This window comes from Aegilops tauschii, chromosome 1, assembly GCF_002575655.3.
Source record: "Aegilops tauschii subsp. strangulata cultivar AL8/78 chromosome 1, Aet v6.0, whole genome shotgun sequence".
NCBI classification, from domain to species: Eukaryota; Viridiplantae; Streptophyta; class Magnoliopsida; order Poales; family Poaceae; genus Aegilops; species Aegilops tauschii.
In genome coordinates, this window is record NC_053035.3 from 73,334,673 (window position 1) to 73,350,628 (window position 15,956).

The 15,956-nt window shown below is 42.6% G+C and overlaps 1 protein-coding gene across 1 annotated transcript; it reads right to left on the reverse strand.

Moving 5' to 3' along the window:
• Positions 1-13,785: 13,785 nt before the first annotated feature.
• On the reverse strand, positions 13,786-15,389 carry LOC109739581 (1,4-dihydroxy-2-naphthoyl-CoA thioesterase 1). Its single transcript, XM_020298663.4, has 3 exons — positions 15,058-15,389; positions 14,755-14,946; positions 13,786-14,140 (listed from the first exon to the last, which is right to left on the reverse strand). The coding sequence occupies exons 1-3, from the start codon at positions 15,343-15,345 to the stop codon at positions 13,988-13,990; spliced, it is 633 nt and encodes a 210-aa protein (XP_020154252.1). The 5' UTR covers positions 15,346-15,389; the 3' UTR covers positions 13,786-13,987.
• Positions 15,390-15,956: the final 567 nt, after the last annotated feature.

Genomic DNA, 15,956 nt, shown 5'->3' on the forward strand with positions numbered 1-15,956 from the left:
ATATTAGAACCTATACACCTCCTGAGCAAGTTAAAGTTGAACCTAATATTGCTATAGTTAAAGATCTCTTGTCTGATAATATTGATGGGCATGTCATTCATTTCCGTGATGAGACTGCTAGAATTGCTAAACCTTGTACTAAAGATAAACATAGACCTGTGGTAGGCATGCCTGTTATTTCTGTTAAAATAGGAGATCATTGTTATCATGGCTTATGTGATATGGGTGCTAGTGCTAGTGCAATACCTATTGACTTATACAAAGAAATTATGCATGATATTGCACCTACTGAGTTAGAAGATATTGATGTCACAATTAAACTTGCCAATAGAGATACTATTTCACCCATGGGAATTGTTAGAGATGTTGAAGTCTTGTGTGGGAAAGCTAAATATCCTGCTGATTTTCTTGTTCTTGGTTCCCCACAAGATAGCTTTTGTCCCATTATTTTTGGTAGACCCTTCTTGAATACAGTTAATGCTAAGATACACTGCGAAAAGGATGTTGTTACTATTGGTCTAGGTGATATGTCTCATGAGTTCAACTTTTCTAAATTTAGTAGACAACACCATGAAGAGGAATTGCCTAGTAAAGATGAAATTATTGGTCTTGATTCTATTGCCGTGCCTCCTAGTGATCCTTTAGAACAATATTTGCTAGACCATGAAAATGATATGTTTATGAATGAAAGAAGGGAAATAGATGAAGTATTCTTTAAACAGGAACCCATCCTGAAACACAATTTGCCTGTTGAAATCCTAGGGGATCCTCCTCCACCCAAGGGTGATCCCGTGTTTGAGCTTAAACCATTGCCTGATACTCTTAAATATGCTTACCTTGATGAGAAAAGGATATATCCTGTTATTATTAGTGCTAACCTTTCAGAGCATGAAGAAGAGAGATTATTGAAAACTCTAAAGAGGCACCATGCTGCTATTGGATATACTCTTGATGATCTTAAGGGCATTAGTCCCACTCTATGTCAACACAAAATAAATTTGGAGAAAGATGCCAAATCAGTTCATGATCACCAACGACGGCTGAATCCTAAGATGAAAGAAGTGGTAAGAAAGGAAATACTAAATCTCCTTGAGGCAGGTATTATTTATCCCGTTGCTGATAGTCAGTGGGTAAGCCCTGTCCATTGTGTCCCTAAGAAGGGAGGTATCACGGTCGTTCCTAATGATAAATTGATTCCACAAAGAATTATTAGGTTATAGGATGGTAATTGATTTCCGCAAATTAAATAAGGCTACTAAAAAGGATCATTATCCCTTACCTTTTATCGATCAAATGCTAGAAAGATTATCTAAACATACACATTTTTGCTTTCTAGATGGTTATTCTAGTTTCTCTCAAATACCTGTGTCAGCCGATGATCAATCAAAGACCACTTTTACTTGCCCTTTCGGTACTTTTGCTTATAGACGTATGCCTTTTGGTTTATGTAATGCACCTCCTACCTTTCAAAGATGCATGATGGCTATATTCTCTGACTTTTGTGAAAAGAGTTGTGAGGTTTTCATGGATGATTTCTCCATCTATGGATCCTCTTTTGATGATTGCTTAAGCAACCTTGATCGAGTTTTGCAGAGATGTGAAGAAACTAATCTTGTCTTGAATTGGAAAAAGTGCCACTTTATGGTTAATGAAGGTATTGTCTTGGGGCATAAAGTTTCTGAAAGAGGTATTGAGGTTGATAAAGCCAAGGTTGATGCTATTGAAAAGATGCCATGTCCCAAGGACATCAAAGGTATAAGAAGTTTCCTTGGTCATGCCGGGTTTTATAGGAGGTTCATTAAGGACTTCTCAAAAATTTCTCGGCCTCTGACTAATTTATTACAAAAGGATATACCATTTGTCTTTGATGATGATTGCATAGAAGCATTTAAAATACTTAAGAAAGCATTGATCTTTGCACCTATTGTTCAGCCACCTGATTGGAATTTACCCTTTGAAATTATGTGTGATGCTAGTGATTATGATGTAGGTGTTGTTGTAGGGCAAAGAGTTGATAAGAAATTAAATGTTATTCAATATGCTAGTAAAACTCTAGACAATGCTCAGAGAAATTACGTCACTACTGAAAAAGAATTCTTAGCAGTTGTATTTGCTTGTGGTAAGTTCAGACCTTATATTGTTGATTCTAAAGTAACTATTCACACAGATCATGCTGCTATTAAATATCTTATGGAAAATAAAGATGCTAAACCTAGACTTATGTGGCACCCCGGCTCAGAGCGACCGGTTTACCCTGCATTGCCAGCCCAGAGATCATGTCTTCTGGCAACACACAACATATTGGTACAGAAAACAACCGCTTTATTGATGCTAGCGGAACAGAGTTCATATTACAACAGTGGTCGAGGCCAAGCGACACACTCGGTGCGGCGGAACAATATGTACATTATTTAGTGAACATAAAAGGGCCTCGACTCGAACAACTACGTGGCAGCGGAATAACGTCATAGCGGAAACTCCATATCACAGGGACACTGATGTGGACACGATCTAGACTCGAACAGCGCTCCTTTCCAACGAGACTTTCCTGAAATCTGGCATGACACGCCAGGTCAGTACATTGAATGTACTTGCAAGCTCACAACAAGCATCATCATAATGACAAACAATATCATGATATTTAACCAATATTTAATAATGCAACATTTTATGTCAACATGCTGTGATCAAGCCCGAACATCCCTCAGGACAGCTTACCAACTGTGGTCATCTCTGGACCACAAACACACCACCATAATGGTCTTTCTCAAGAACAACTCGTGATCCTTACGGCGATCACAACCACGACCATCATTTGGTCCCAAATACCTCGATGGCCTTTCTGCCATCCATTGACAATGCAAAGTTCATAGCTTAGTGTGCAATTTTTATTAAACACTGACTCATGGTGGGACCTAGTACGAGGTGTCCGTGACCGTGGACTCGGCTATCGATAGATTATACACTCTGCAGAGGTAGCACACTGTACCCACACCACGGAACCCATGGCCTCGCATTCCCATTCGGGTGGACCAACGGCATTCCGACAAAACCCCTCCATTGCCACAGCACTCTCCCGGCCACTCCGACCCAAATCCCCAACGGGCTGGTCCTGGGTGGCCCCGTGTCTACCAAAGACACCCCGACCACCGTCGTGGTCAAAACACTCCCACTCGGGGACTCAGTACCATAATCTCATCAACGAGCACACAAGATTATGTGTGCTTACCGGGCCAGGGCAAGCACGACATAATCTTCCCTATATGGAGGCACCGACCAGAGGCCGTGTCAATGGACCGAATCAAGGCCTCCCACAAGGCAAATGTGGCTGCACTGGAAAGAAACTCGATTCAGCGGCACCATGACCCAGTCAACGGTATATTCAAGTTGAATTATATTCAGGATTAATCTTTAAACTAAAAATGACCGGTGTCATAGCATGCCATGAAATGCAAAACAACACATGCATCACATATTGATAGAAATGACCGACGTCATCCATATGCACACCAAGCATAAACGTCAACAACTCATATTACTCTACTTGCTCAAAATGACTCACAACTTAACCAAAATATTTTTGCAACAAGTTCTATTAATTTCCTACGCAAGAAAGTAACTCCGATAAATCTTTCATATGCTTGACCAAAAGATATCAATATAACCACTCTTAATTTCTTTATCACTAAGTTGGGTTCAAACATTGTAAGACAAATAATATGATTAAACAAGTATTTAACAGAATATTTTCTAACAAATTTTTATCAATTTAAGAATGCAAACACAAAGCTTTACATAATTACTAACATGCACAACAAAATTATTTCTAACATCACCTCAAATAAATTTTAACTTGCTTTACCCACTTAAACTAGTTTCAAATATTCTGTAAATCAAGCATAACAACTGACCAATACTTAACAGAATACAAATAATTCAATAATTATTTAAATGCATGGGTTAATCATTTCATTTAAGTGAGAAAATCACAAATATTGAAATGGCATCATAAAAATGTTGATGTGGCTTGCCTTAGTACAGATGAGGTTCACAAGCCTTCTGGTGATCCTCAAGACAAGCCTCACCTTCTGAAAATAATTTTAAACACAAAAAGAGAATATCAAGAACTCTTCTGAAATTCACCAGAAATTCTAAACAGCTCAGAAAAATCTCATCTTTGGTGAGCTGTTAGATTTCCTTTCAAAGAACACAATGCAAAAAGAATCATCTCATTTGGACTTATGGTTAAAAAGTTAAAATTGTTTGAAGCTCTCTGGAATATAAATGAATTAGAATAAAAGAAACAGCTGGGGGGATGACGTCGAAGGCGTAAAGCCCAGGGGCGCCACCACTCGTACCGCTTCGCGCGTGTACTGAGTGGCTGACTAGCGGGCCCCGCTAGTCAGGTGGGGGAAGAGGGAGAGAGAAACAGAGAGGGCCGTGGCTTCGCGGGAGCTCTCGCCGGCGACGAGGGCTCCTTGGCCCAAACGAGAGGGAGGGATGGCAAGAGGAGGTCGAGGCGCACCTGCCCGTACCCGTAGCATGGCTAGGGGTGGTCGGACGGCGTCGGAATCTAGCTCGCGAGCGGAGGCAAAACGAGGAGGTCGTCGGAGTTGAGGAAGACAGCGAGCAGAGGCCGCTCTAGAGGCTCCAAGCGGGCGAGATGGCCTCACCGGAGAGAGGCGGAGGCCTTGGAGGGGTCGCCCAGGCCTGGGAGGGGCTGGAGCTACCGCGGTGACCAGAGGGGATCGCCGGCGTGCTCGAGCTCGGGGACGGCGGCCCGAGGCCTGCCCGGCCGGGCTACGGCTTCCTACTCGATCGTTGGGTGTGTGTGAGTGTTGGATGGTGCTCGAGGAGGCCGGGGGTGGCTCTATTTATAGGCGAGCGGCGAGGGTGCTTCGGGCTCCGCCGGTGGAGACCTGTCCACAGCGCCCGGCGATGAGCGGCGTCAGTGAGAGGGGAAGAAGGCGACGGAGGTCACGCGGCCACTGTGGGCGAGCGGAGACGAGCACAGGATCAAGGGGGGTGATGACGAGCACAGTGCGCCCACACTGTTGGGCTGGCCGGACCTTGCCCGTGCTCGCTGCGGCGAGCTCCGGCGTCGGCGAGTGCCAGGGTGGAGTTAAGGACGTCGAGACGATGATGGTGGCGAGGTTTGGCATGGTTGGGCAGGCGGGGGAAGCAAGCACGCGCGAACAGAGCATTCGGCGGCACCCAGAGCGCGTCGACACGCATGCCTGGCATCGTGGACACGCGTGGTCACCGCGCGAACTCTCTCCTCAAGCCAGCCTTCGTCCAAAATTCATGTCTGGCATGTTGTTCGTGGTAGTTTTGAAGTTCACCACGGTTTGGTTTGGGTCCAGGTGCAGTAGAGAAGATTTTACAAGCCAGGTAAGTTTCTGGTCAGTAACTTTGTGATGTTACTGTGGTCAAATGGCTGGGAGTTTGGGGCTGTGCTTTGGAGGCTAGTAATAAGTTACTAAGGTAAAGATGCACAAGAAAGTTCAGGTCAAATGGAGCAAGTAAAATGGTAGTTGCTGTAGAAACCACCATTTCTGTCCAGAACAGAAAAGATTTTCTGTAGCAAAAATATTCCAAAAAGTGATGAAATATTTTTGCTCAGGGAGGTGCCCTAGGGTCCCTAGAATATTTGTGAATTATCTTAGAATTTTCTGAGCCATAAAAATTAGGGTTGCCTTGAAGCAAACAGATCTGGCTTAGGGTTTTTGAGAGAAAATGAATATTTTTCATTTAAGAAAAATATTCCAAAGGTTATTTTGTGGTGGATCAGAAGTGAAGTGATGGTTTGGGAGAGAAGTGAACACTTGGGTGAAAGCCAAGGATGCCCAAGTGTTTAAGTCCAAATGAAAAGATTCAGAAACTCCAAGTTTCAAAACCTTCCAAATGAAATTTCAAGCAAATAAGAAAGGGCAAAAACCAGGCTGTCACAACTTATTAGATGGGTTCTCCCGCTACAAGAATTTGATTTACATATTATTGATAGAAAGGGAGCTGAGAACCCCGTTACAGATAACTTGTCTAGGTTAGAAAATGTTCTTGATGACCCACTACCTATTGATGATAGCTTTCCTGATGATCAATTAAATGTCATAAATGCTTCTCGTACTACTCCATGGTATGCTGATTATGCTAATTACATTGTTGCTAAATTTATACCACCTAGTTTCACATACCAGCAAAAGAAAAAGTTTTTCTATGATTTAAGACATTACTTTTGGGATGACCCACATCTTTATAAAGGAGTAGATGGTGTTATTAGACGTTGTGTACCTGAGCATGAACAGGAACAGATCCTACGCAAGTGTCACTCCGAGGCTTATGGAGGACACCACGCTGGAGATAGAACTGCACATAAGGTATTGCAATCCGGTTTTTATTGGCCTACTCTCTTCAAGGATGCCCGTAAGTTTGTCTTATCTTGTGATGAATGTCAAAGAATTGGTAATATTAGTATACGTCAAGAAATTCCTATGAATTATTCACTTGTTATTGAACCATTTGATGTTTGGGGCTTTGATTATATGGGACCTTTTCCTGCCTCTAATGGATATACACATATTTTAGTTGCTGTTGATTACGTTACTAAGTGGGTAGAAGCTATTCCAACTAGTAGTGCTGATCAGAACACCTCTATTAAGATGCTTAAAGAAGTTATTTTTCCGAGGTTTGGAGTCCCTAGATATTTAATGACTGATGGTGGTTCACATTTTATTCATGGTGCCTTTCGTAAAATGCTTGCTAAGTATGATGTTAATCATAGAATTGCATCTCCTTATCACCCACAGTCTAGTGGTCAAGTAGAATTGAGTAATAGAGAGCTCAAATTAATTTTGCAAAAGACTGTTAATAGATCTAGAAAGAATTGGTCCAAGAAACTTGATGATGCATTATGGTCCTATAGAACTGCATCTAAAAATCCTATGGGTATGTCTCCGTATAAAATGGTTTATGGAAAAGCATGTCACTTACCTCTCGAACTAGAACATAAGGCATATTGGGCCATTAAAGAGCTCAACTATGATTTCAAACTTGCCGGTGAGAAGAGGCTATTTGACATTAGCTCACTTGATGAATGGAGAACCCAAGCCTATGAAAATGCCAAATTGTTTAAAGAAAAAGTTAAAAGATGGCATGACAAAAGGATACAAAAGCGTGAGTTTAATGTAGGTGATTATGTATTGCTATACAACTCCCGTCTGAGATTTTTTGCAGGTAAACTTCTCTCTAAATGGGAAGGTCCTTACGTTATCGAGGAGGTCTATCGTTCCGGTGCCATAAAAATCAACAACTTCGAAGGCACAAATCCGAAGGTGGTGAACGGTCAAAGAATCAAACATTATATCTCAGGTAATCCTATAAATGTTGAAACTAATGTTATTGAAACCGTAACCCCGGAGGAATACATAAGGGACACTTTCCAGAACGTTTCAGACTCCGAAAAGTAATAGGTATGTGGTACGGTAAGTAAACCGACTCCAAAACAGTTCTAATGGCAATATATCTCCGTTTTGGAATATTTAGAAAAATACAAAAATAAGAAGCAGTCCGGGAAGGACACGAGGCCTCCACGAGGGTGGAGGGCGCGCCCTACCCCCCTGGGCGCGCCCCCTGCCTCATGGGCACCTCGTGTGATCTCCGGACTCCGTTTTCTTGCACGATACATATTTTGGTCGGTAAAAATTCCTTATATAATCTTCCGAAGGTTTTGACTCCTGTATCACTCAATTGTCCTCTGTTCTTGTTTCGAGCTGTTTTCTGTCAGGGTTGTCAAGGCCAGGCATCATGTCGTCCCCCTCCTCCAACAATGGGGACAACGATGCTTGGCTAATGAATATAGAGCTGAAGAGGGAAGAACCCATGGAGATCCAAAAGGATGAAGGGATCAAGAAGGCCACGGAGGATTAAGCTCCTGAAGACAACCTTCAACTTGATCACAATCTTCTTACCCCAACTGAGATCGAAGCTTTCAAGATGATTGAGTTAGCTCGCATACAAAACAAGTATCTCACATGTGAAAATATTTTGTTGAAGGAGCATATCGTTGCACTCAAGGGCATTATCCGCAAGTTGGAGGACCTCTTACGCTCGATGTGCGGCTATCCATCATCACCTCCACCTTCTTCACCAACAAAGGAGACATAATCACATGGGTATGGGCACTCCCCTTGGCAACTGCCAAGCTTGGGGGAGGTGCCCCGGTATCGTATCACCATCACACTCCTATATTTACCGTTTTTCTTAGTTCGATCCTATTAGTAGTATCTTGATCTAGTAGAATAAAGTTTTGGTATGATCTAGTTTTGAGTTTTGCTTTATGATCCCTTTATGTAATCGAGTCCGTGAGCTATATAATAAAGATTAGTGTTGAGTCGAGGGCTTGATTATCTTGCTATGATCTTGAGGGAAAAAAAGAAAAAAAGAAAAAGAATAAAAAGAAACAAAGAGATCATATTGATCTTATGGAGAGTAATGACTTCACATAGAAAGAGTATGATGATTAAAAATTGTTGGGAGTTGGCAGACATAGCTTTGGTCATCGTTGCAATTAATAGGAAGTAATAAATAAAGAGAGGTTTCACATATAAATATACTATGTTGGACATCTTCTATGATTGGGAGCACTCATTAAAATATGACATGCTAAAGAGTTGATGTTGGACAAGGAAGACAACGTAATGGGTTATGTTTTCTTATATCTGAGATAAAGTATATTGCCATGGATCATCCAACATGTTGAGCTTGCCTTTCCCCTCATGCTAGCAAAATTCTTTGCACCAAGTAGAGATACTACTTGTGCTTCCAAAAACCCTTAAACCAGTTTTGCCATGAGAGTCCACCATATCTACCTATGGATTGAGTAAGATCCTTCAAGTAAGTTGTCATCGGTGCAAGCAATAAAAATTGCTCTTTAAATATGTATGATTGATTGGTGTGGAGGAAATAAACTTTATACGATCTTCTGATGTGGAAGAAATAAAAGCGACGGACTGCATAATAAAGGTCTATATCACAAGTGGCAATATAAAGTGATGTTCTTTCGCATTGAGATTTTGTGCATCCAACCCTCAAAGCGCATGGCAACCTCTGCTTCCCTCTGCGAAGGGCCTATCTTTTATTATTATCTTCTACCTTATGCAAGAGTCATGGTGATCTTCACCTTTCCTTTTTACATTTTATCCTTTGGCAAGCACAGTATGTTGGAAAGATCCAGACACAAATATCTAATTGGATGTAAGTTAGCATGAACTATTATTGTTGACATTACCCTTGAGGTAAAAGGTTGGGAGGCGAAACTATAAGCCCCTATCTTTCTCTGTGTCCGATTAAAACTCCGTAACCACAAGTATTGCGTGAGTGTTAGCAATTATGAAAGACTAAATGATAGTTGAGTATGTGGACTTGCTAGAAAGCTCTGACATAGACTCTTTCTGATGTTATGATAAATTGCAATTGCTTCAATGACTGAGATTATAGTTTGTTAGTTCTCAATGAAGTTTCTGATTCATACTTTGCATTGTGAATAGATTATTACTTGAGCATAAGAAATCATATGACAATATCCATATATGTTGCTGTTATGAGAATAATCATGATGCCCTCATGTCCGTATTTTGTTTTATCGACACCTCTACCTCTAAACATGTGGACATATTTATCGTTATCGGCTTCCGCTTGAGGACAAGCGAGGTCTAAGCTTGGGGGAGTTGATACGTCCATTTTGCATCATGCTTTTATATTGTTATTTATTGCATTATGGGCTGTTATTACACATTATGTCACAATACTTATGCATATTCTCTCTTATTTTACAAGGTTTACATAAGGAGGGAGAATGCCGGCAGCTGGAATTCTGGGCTGGAAAAGGAGCAAATATTAGAGACCTATTTTGCACAACTCCAAAAGTCCTGAAACTCCACGAAAGTTATTTTTGGAAATAATAAAAAATACTGGAAGAAGAATCCACATCAGGGGGGCCTCCACCTGGCCACGAGGGTGGGGGCGCGCCCCCTGCCTCATGGGCCCCTTGTTGGCCCTCCGGTGCCCATCTTCTGCTATATGAAGTCTTTCGTCCGAAGAAAAGTCATAAGCAAGCTTTCGGGATGAGACTCCGCCGCCACGAGGCGGAACCTTGGCGGAACCAATCTAGGGCTCCGGCAGAGCTGTTCTGCCAGGGACACTTCCCTCCGGGAGGGGGAAATCATCGCCATCGTCATCACCAACGCTCCTCTCATCGGGAGAGGGCAATCTCCATCAACATCCTCACCAGCACCATCTCCTCTCAAACCCTAGTTCATCTCTTGTATCCAATTCTTGTCTCCAAGTCTGGGATTGGTACCTGTAGGTTGCTAGTAGTGTTGATTACTCGTAGTTGATGCTAGTTGGTTTGTTTGGTGGAAGATCATATGTTCAGATCCTTTATGCATATTAATACTCCTCTGATTATGAACATGAATATGCTTTGTGAGTAGTTACGTTTGTTCCTGAGGACATGGGAGAAGTCTTGCTATTAGTAGTCATGTGAATTTGGTATTCGTTCGATATTTTGATGAGATGTATGTTGTCTCTCCTCTAGTAGTGTTATGTGAACGTCGACTACATCACACTTCACCATTATTCGGGCCTAGAGGAAGGCATTGGGAAGTAATAAGTAGATGATGGGTTGCTAGAGTGACAGAAGCTTAAACCCTAGTTTATGTGTTGCTTCGTAAGGGGCTGATTTGGATCCATATGTTTCATGCTATGGTTAGGTTTACCTTAATACTTCTTTTGTAGTTGCGGATGCTTGCAATAGGGGTTAATCATAAGTGGGATGCTTGTCCAAGTAAGGGCAGCACCCAAGCACCGGTCCACCCACATATCAAATTATCAAAGTACCGAACGCGAATCATATGAACGTGATGAAAACTAGCTTGACGATAATTCCCATGTGTCCTCGGGAGCGCTTTTCTCTATATAAGAGTTTGTCCAGGCTTGTCCTTTGCTACAAAAAGGATTGTGCCACTTTGCTGCACTTTATTTACTTTTGTTATTTGTTGCTCGTTACAAATTATTTTATCACAAAACTATCTGTTACCTATAATTTCAGTGCTTGCAGAGAATACCTTGCTGAAAACCGCTTATCATTTCCTTCTGCTCCTCGTTGGGTTCGACACTCTTACTTATCGAAAGGACTATGATAGATCTCCTATACTTGTGGGTCATCACTCACATATCATCAGAGAGGCTATGGTGTTGATGTAGAAGCCCTCCGTGATCAATGCCCCCTCCGGCAGGACGCCGGAAAAGGCCCCAAGATGGGATCTCACGGGTACAGAAGGTTGCGGCGGTGGAATTAGGTTTTCGTGGGCGCTTCTGATGGTTTGGGGGTACATAGGTATATATAGGAGGAAGAAGTAGGTCGGTGGAGCCACGAGGGGCCCACGAGGGTGGAGGGCACGCCCTCTACCTCGTGGCTTCCTCGTCTGTTGCTTGACGTCCACTCCAAGTCCTCTGGATCACGTTTGTTCCAAAAATCACGTTCCCGAAGGTTTTATTCCGTTTGGACTCCGTTTGATATTCCTTTCCTTCGAAACACTGAAATAGGCAAAAAAAACAATTTGGGCTGGGCCTCCGGTTAATAGGTTAGTCCCAAAAATAATATAAAAATGTATAATAAAGCCCATTAAACATCCAAAACAGAATATATAATAGCATGGAACAATCAAAAGTTATAGATACGTTGGAGATGTATCAAAGCTCATCACATATGCAATCCACCCTACGAAGTCACATAAATGTCATCGAGATCAAGCAAATTCAGGTTAATTTTCGAGACATCAATGAAAAAATCATGTACATTTTTTATGAACCCTCCTCCTCCCCGCGTTACATTATCATTAATGAAACCAGATACCACATCCAAATTTACAGTAGTTCATGCTCCGAAAACCGAAGTCCAAAAACGAAAAACCAAGTCCTGCAAGTACATTGTTTACTATCATTACGACGCACACCTCTCTTTGTCAGAGCCTTGTATACATATTTATCTGTCATATCGTATGTTTAGCGATTTTCATGAATCTGCAGCTTTGGTCCTATCAACAGATAGAGGCAAAGCCAAATGTCTTACTGGTCCCAGTTCAAGTTTACGACCAAATTAAACATGTCTGCAAGTAATGTTACCTCTTGCTTGCTTAAGATCTATTGTATGCATTGTGCTGGATTTAATTGATAGTATTAGTTATTGGTGCGGTGTGCAGTGGCCGAGCTACATGGGATTGGTTGGAGTGGGGGGAGGGGGGGCAAAGAGAAGAAACCAATTTCTGGGGGCGCAAAAACTGTTTTTGTTGTCAATCCATGCCTTCTTATAAAAAAATTCTTCATGAAAACTGCCAAACCTGGGGCCATGGCCCCTGTACAGTTACATGTAGCTCCGCCAGTCGTGGTGTGAGCTTCACTTAGACTAGAAGGTGTTTCTTTGTGACAAAGCAAGTTGCAACAACTGTTTTTATGTGTGCCTTAGAGAGATGCCATAATTTCTCTATGATTCTATACAAACTGATCTCATCATTAACACATTGTTCTTATCTCTCTGTTTGACTTAACAAAGATGACATCAGTTTTAGATGGCACATCTTGATTTGAAGCCACGACCGGCACTTGATCATATCGACCGAGCCATATCTTCTATTGCATGCAAGCAGCATTGGAACTGTCCAAGCAAATGATTGGCAGTCCTGTCCGAGGGGCACGAGAGCGGCACCGAAGTTGTGAGTATGAGTTTCTTGCGAGCTTGAGAATTATAATAACAATCTCCTATTGAGCCCCTTTTATTTAGTTCAGTTGCTCTGCATTTGGCCTCCTTGTTCCTTTGTCTGTTCTACCCTGTCATCGATTGTTCTTCTGCACTTCCGGATTCTACCGTTCAACATTCCCCTCTCCCCAATCTAGCTGCTAAAACTTGTTTTCTGGCTCCAGGAACATCCTAAGTTTAAATGACAAATTTTAACATGATCGTATGTCCAAGTAAGCAAGTGAGGGTTTTTTCTTTTCTTTACAAACCATCATCAATTAAAAGAATTCGTTTGAAAGAAAATAATTTCACCACCCTGCGATTGTGCTCATGTGCTGAAATGGTTGTTTGCACTACAAAACCTAGCTCCAGTTACACCTGCACAAATTCTAGCCTGAAGTAGAATTGACCGTTGAGTAATACTACCCCAATGTTACTTCATTGGCAGCTATCTCAAGCATCGCCCTATCCTGTAGTATAAAGTTTAAGTTCCATATCAGTTCTGCATCTATCATTTCTTCCGGTCAAAACTCGTTCTAAAAGTTGAACAGAGTGCTAGTTGGTGGAACTTCCCTGATCCTGATTTCAGGTGAAAAGCTCAGTTCTGTCACTGCCCATCTTCTCATTTCCGGCATGGAGAGTGAGCGAATTATCTGAATAAATGATTTCTAATTCGTAGAATGGCAAATGTTTTCTTCCTTTTCTTTTTTTTGACTGAATGTTTTCTTCTTTTTCAATAGGCTCTGCAACAGTTGGAAAACAGCTGATAACTTGTCAAAAGTAGTTGCAGAAGACGTAACGGTAAATGCATCATCAACTACTTCCCAAAACTTGGGTAGTTTTTCATTAGTTTCCCAAAAAGTGATTGAAAAGTTAGTCATGATTCTATTTCCTTCAGATACTATGCGGGCAGAGTCTCACAGTGCATTGATCTGGGAAGATGACTAGTGATGTAGGAAGAGACAAAAAAAGGGAGGCGGGATATGCAATCTGTAGGACTATCTGAATTCTTACTTGGATTATCATCACTTCCCGACTAAAATTCTTGATCAAGTGATACATGCTTGTCACGGTAGTCCTGGACATTTGCAAAAAATTGCAAGTGATACATTCTTGATCTAGTGATTTGGATATCAACTTATATACTTAATTTTTGTTGGACTGCAATATATTGCGCTTAACATATTACGGTTCCTAAAGCTTTGCATATTTCTTGATGCCCTTCTCATAGCTCTTCATTTCCTCTGGCGTTGACAAGTTGGTTAGCAGGGTAACCCTTGCTGATGATACCAAATCTTTGTGCTCCGATGTGGACGGATCCAACAGCCATATCTGGACCTCCCAAACCTGTCAGATTCACCATGTTTATTTTAGCAAATACAGTCACTCTTGACCGACAAATTGTGCAAATAACTGAAATACCTGAAGAAACAAGGAAAATATAGAAGAGGAGCCATATGCACATCTATTTATTTTTTTGAAACGGAACCATATGCACATCTATAATTGTAGATTGAGTTCAGTGAGTCTTAACAAAGCATATTCCGACAGCATGATACGTGGACATTCAATGGTTAATCATGGACTGCTGCACTTAATCTGACCCCATCCGTCACTTTCTTGCGCAGAGCATTTTTCTTCTTTTAGCGTGTTTGAAAAGAGAAATGTGTTAGCCGCCAGAGAAGACCTGTGAGGCAAGCAGAAGTGTCAAACTTGTGCATCTCATCTTGCTGTCTGCTCGTTTAATTTTTCTAACGCCCAACCAATCCGGAATCTTGACCATTCCTTCCACATGCAGCAGCTGACTAATCAAATTGCAGATGCAGTAAGCCAGTAACAGACTGGCTTTTATCAATTGATCTTTTATTTTGGGCGATGAGCTCCGTTTGAAAACAAAATGGGATCTAGGGGAATTTTGTCTCGTGCGGGGATAAAGTTGTGTTGGATTGTACTGTACGTACCTGGACGTTGCGGCCGACCTGGATGGGGTTCGCCTTGGCCTCGATGCGGTCGCCGAGGCGCGCCGGCTTGAGGTGGTTGATGGAGAGCTGCACGCCGGCCACCCTCCGGTACCCGGACGCCATGTACCCGCCGATGCTCGCCGTTGACTCCGCCATCAGCGCCGAGACGCCGCCGTTGAGGATCTTGAAGGGCTGCGACCACGCCGACGGCAGCAACTTATTAAGACGATCACGGCGCAAGTACATACACATATGGTCTGGCAAGGCGGCCGGCGGCGGCGGCGGGCGCACGCGCGCACGTACCTGGCAGCAGGTCTCGGTGACGGCGAGGCGGCCGAGGACCTCGGTCCCGGTGATGCGGGTGTACTCGAAGCCCAGGGCGTGCAGAGCGTTGTCCGGCGGGGCGCCCTCGCCGAACCCGGGGGGCGGCCCGGGAGGCGACGGCGCCGAAGTTCTCGCGCTTTCGCCGGAGCCTGCCATCGGTGTCCCTGCGCGATTGCGGATTGCGGTTGTTTTTGTACTTTTCGAACACGAGGAGCAGAGCCAGCAGATATAAAGACGCGGAACGGCGGAAGGAAGACGATAACGCATTCGTCCTCACGAGTTTTTTTTTTAACAAGACATCAAATTCGTCCTCAGGAGTTATTTCCGCATCCCCTCAAAAAAAAAAGGAGTTATTTCAGCATGGGGTGTTTCTTGTTTTTTTATTAGGCAAAATCAGCGGAATGGTGTGGGCCACAGCTCTGGCGGGCCTAAGGCCTTAGTTGGGCTGAATCGTAGACGTTGAAGAAAGAAAGTTGATTGGACCTCTCATTCTCAAAAAAAAAAAAAAGATTGGACATCTGCTGTCTCCCATTTCCTTTTGCTCCAATGTGCATTCTTGTTTTTGCGCAAGTATCCCATATTCCAGGTAGTAGTAGCGGATCTCAATTTGACTCACATCAAGCTAGCCACTGATTGCAATAGTTTGGTTACTGATTTGAGTAAAGGCTCGAATGAATGGAAACAACACCACCATCATCACAGAGATACAACACCGGATTATGGTGTTCAGTTCTATGGTTCCCGAAGTTTGCATGTCTAATGTAGAGGTGCATTCCTTAGCTAAGCATGCTCTTTCTCTTTCACAAAGGCGTCATGTCTGGTTCTTAAGCCTAGATAACCCTATGTTAAAATTTCTATTAAGCAATAAAGTGAGCATG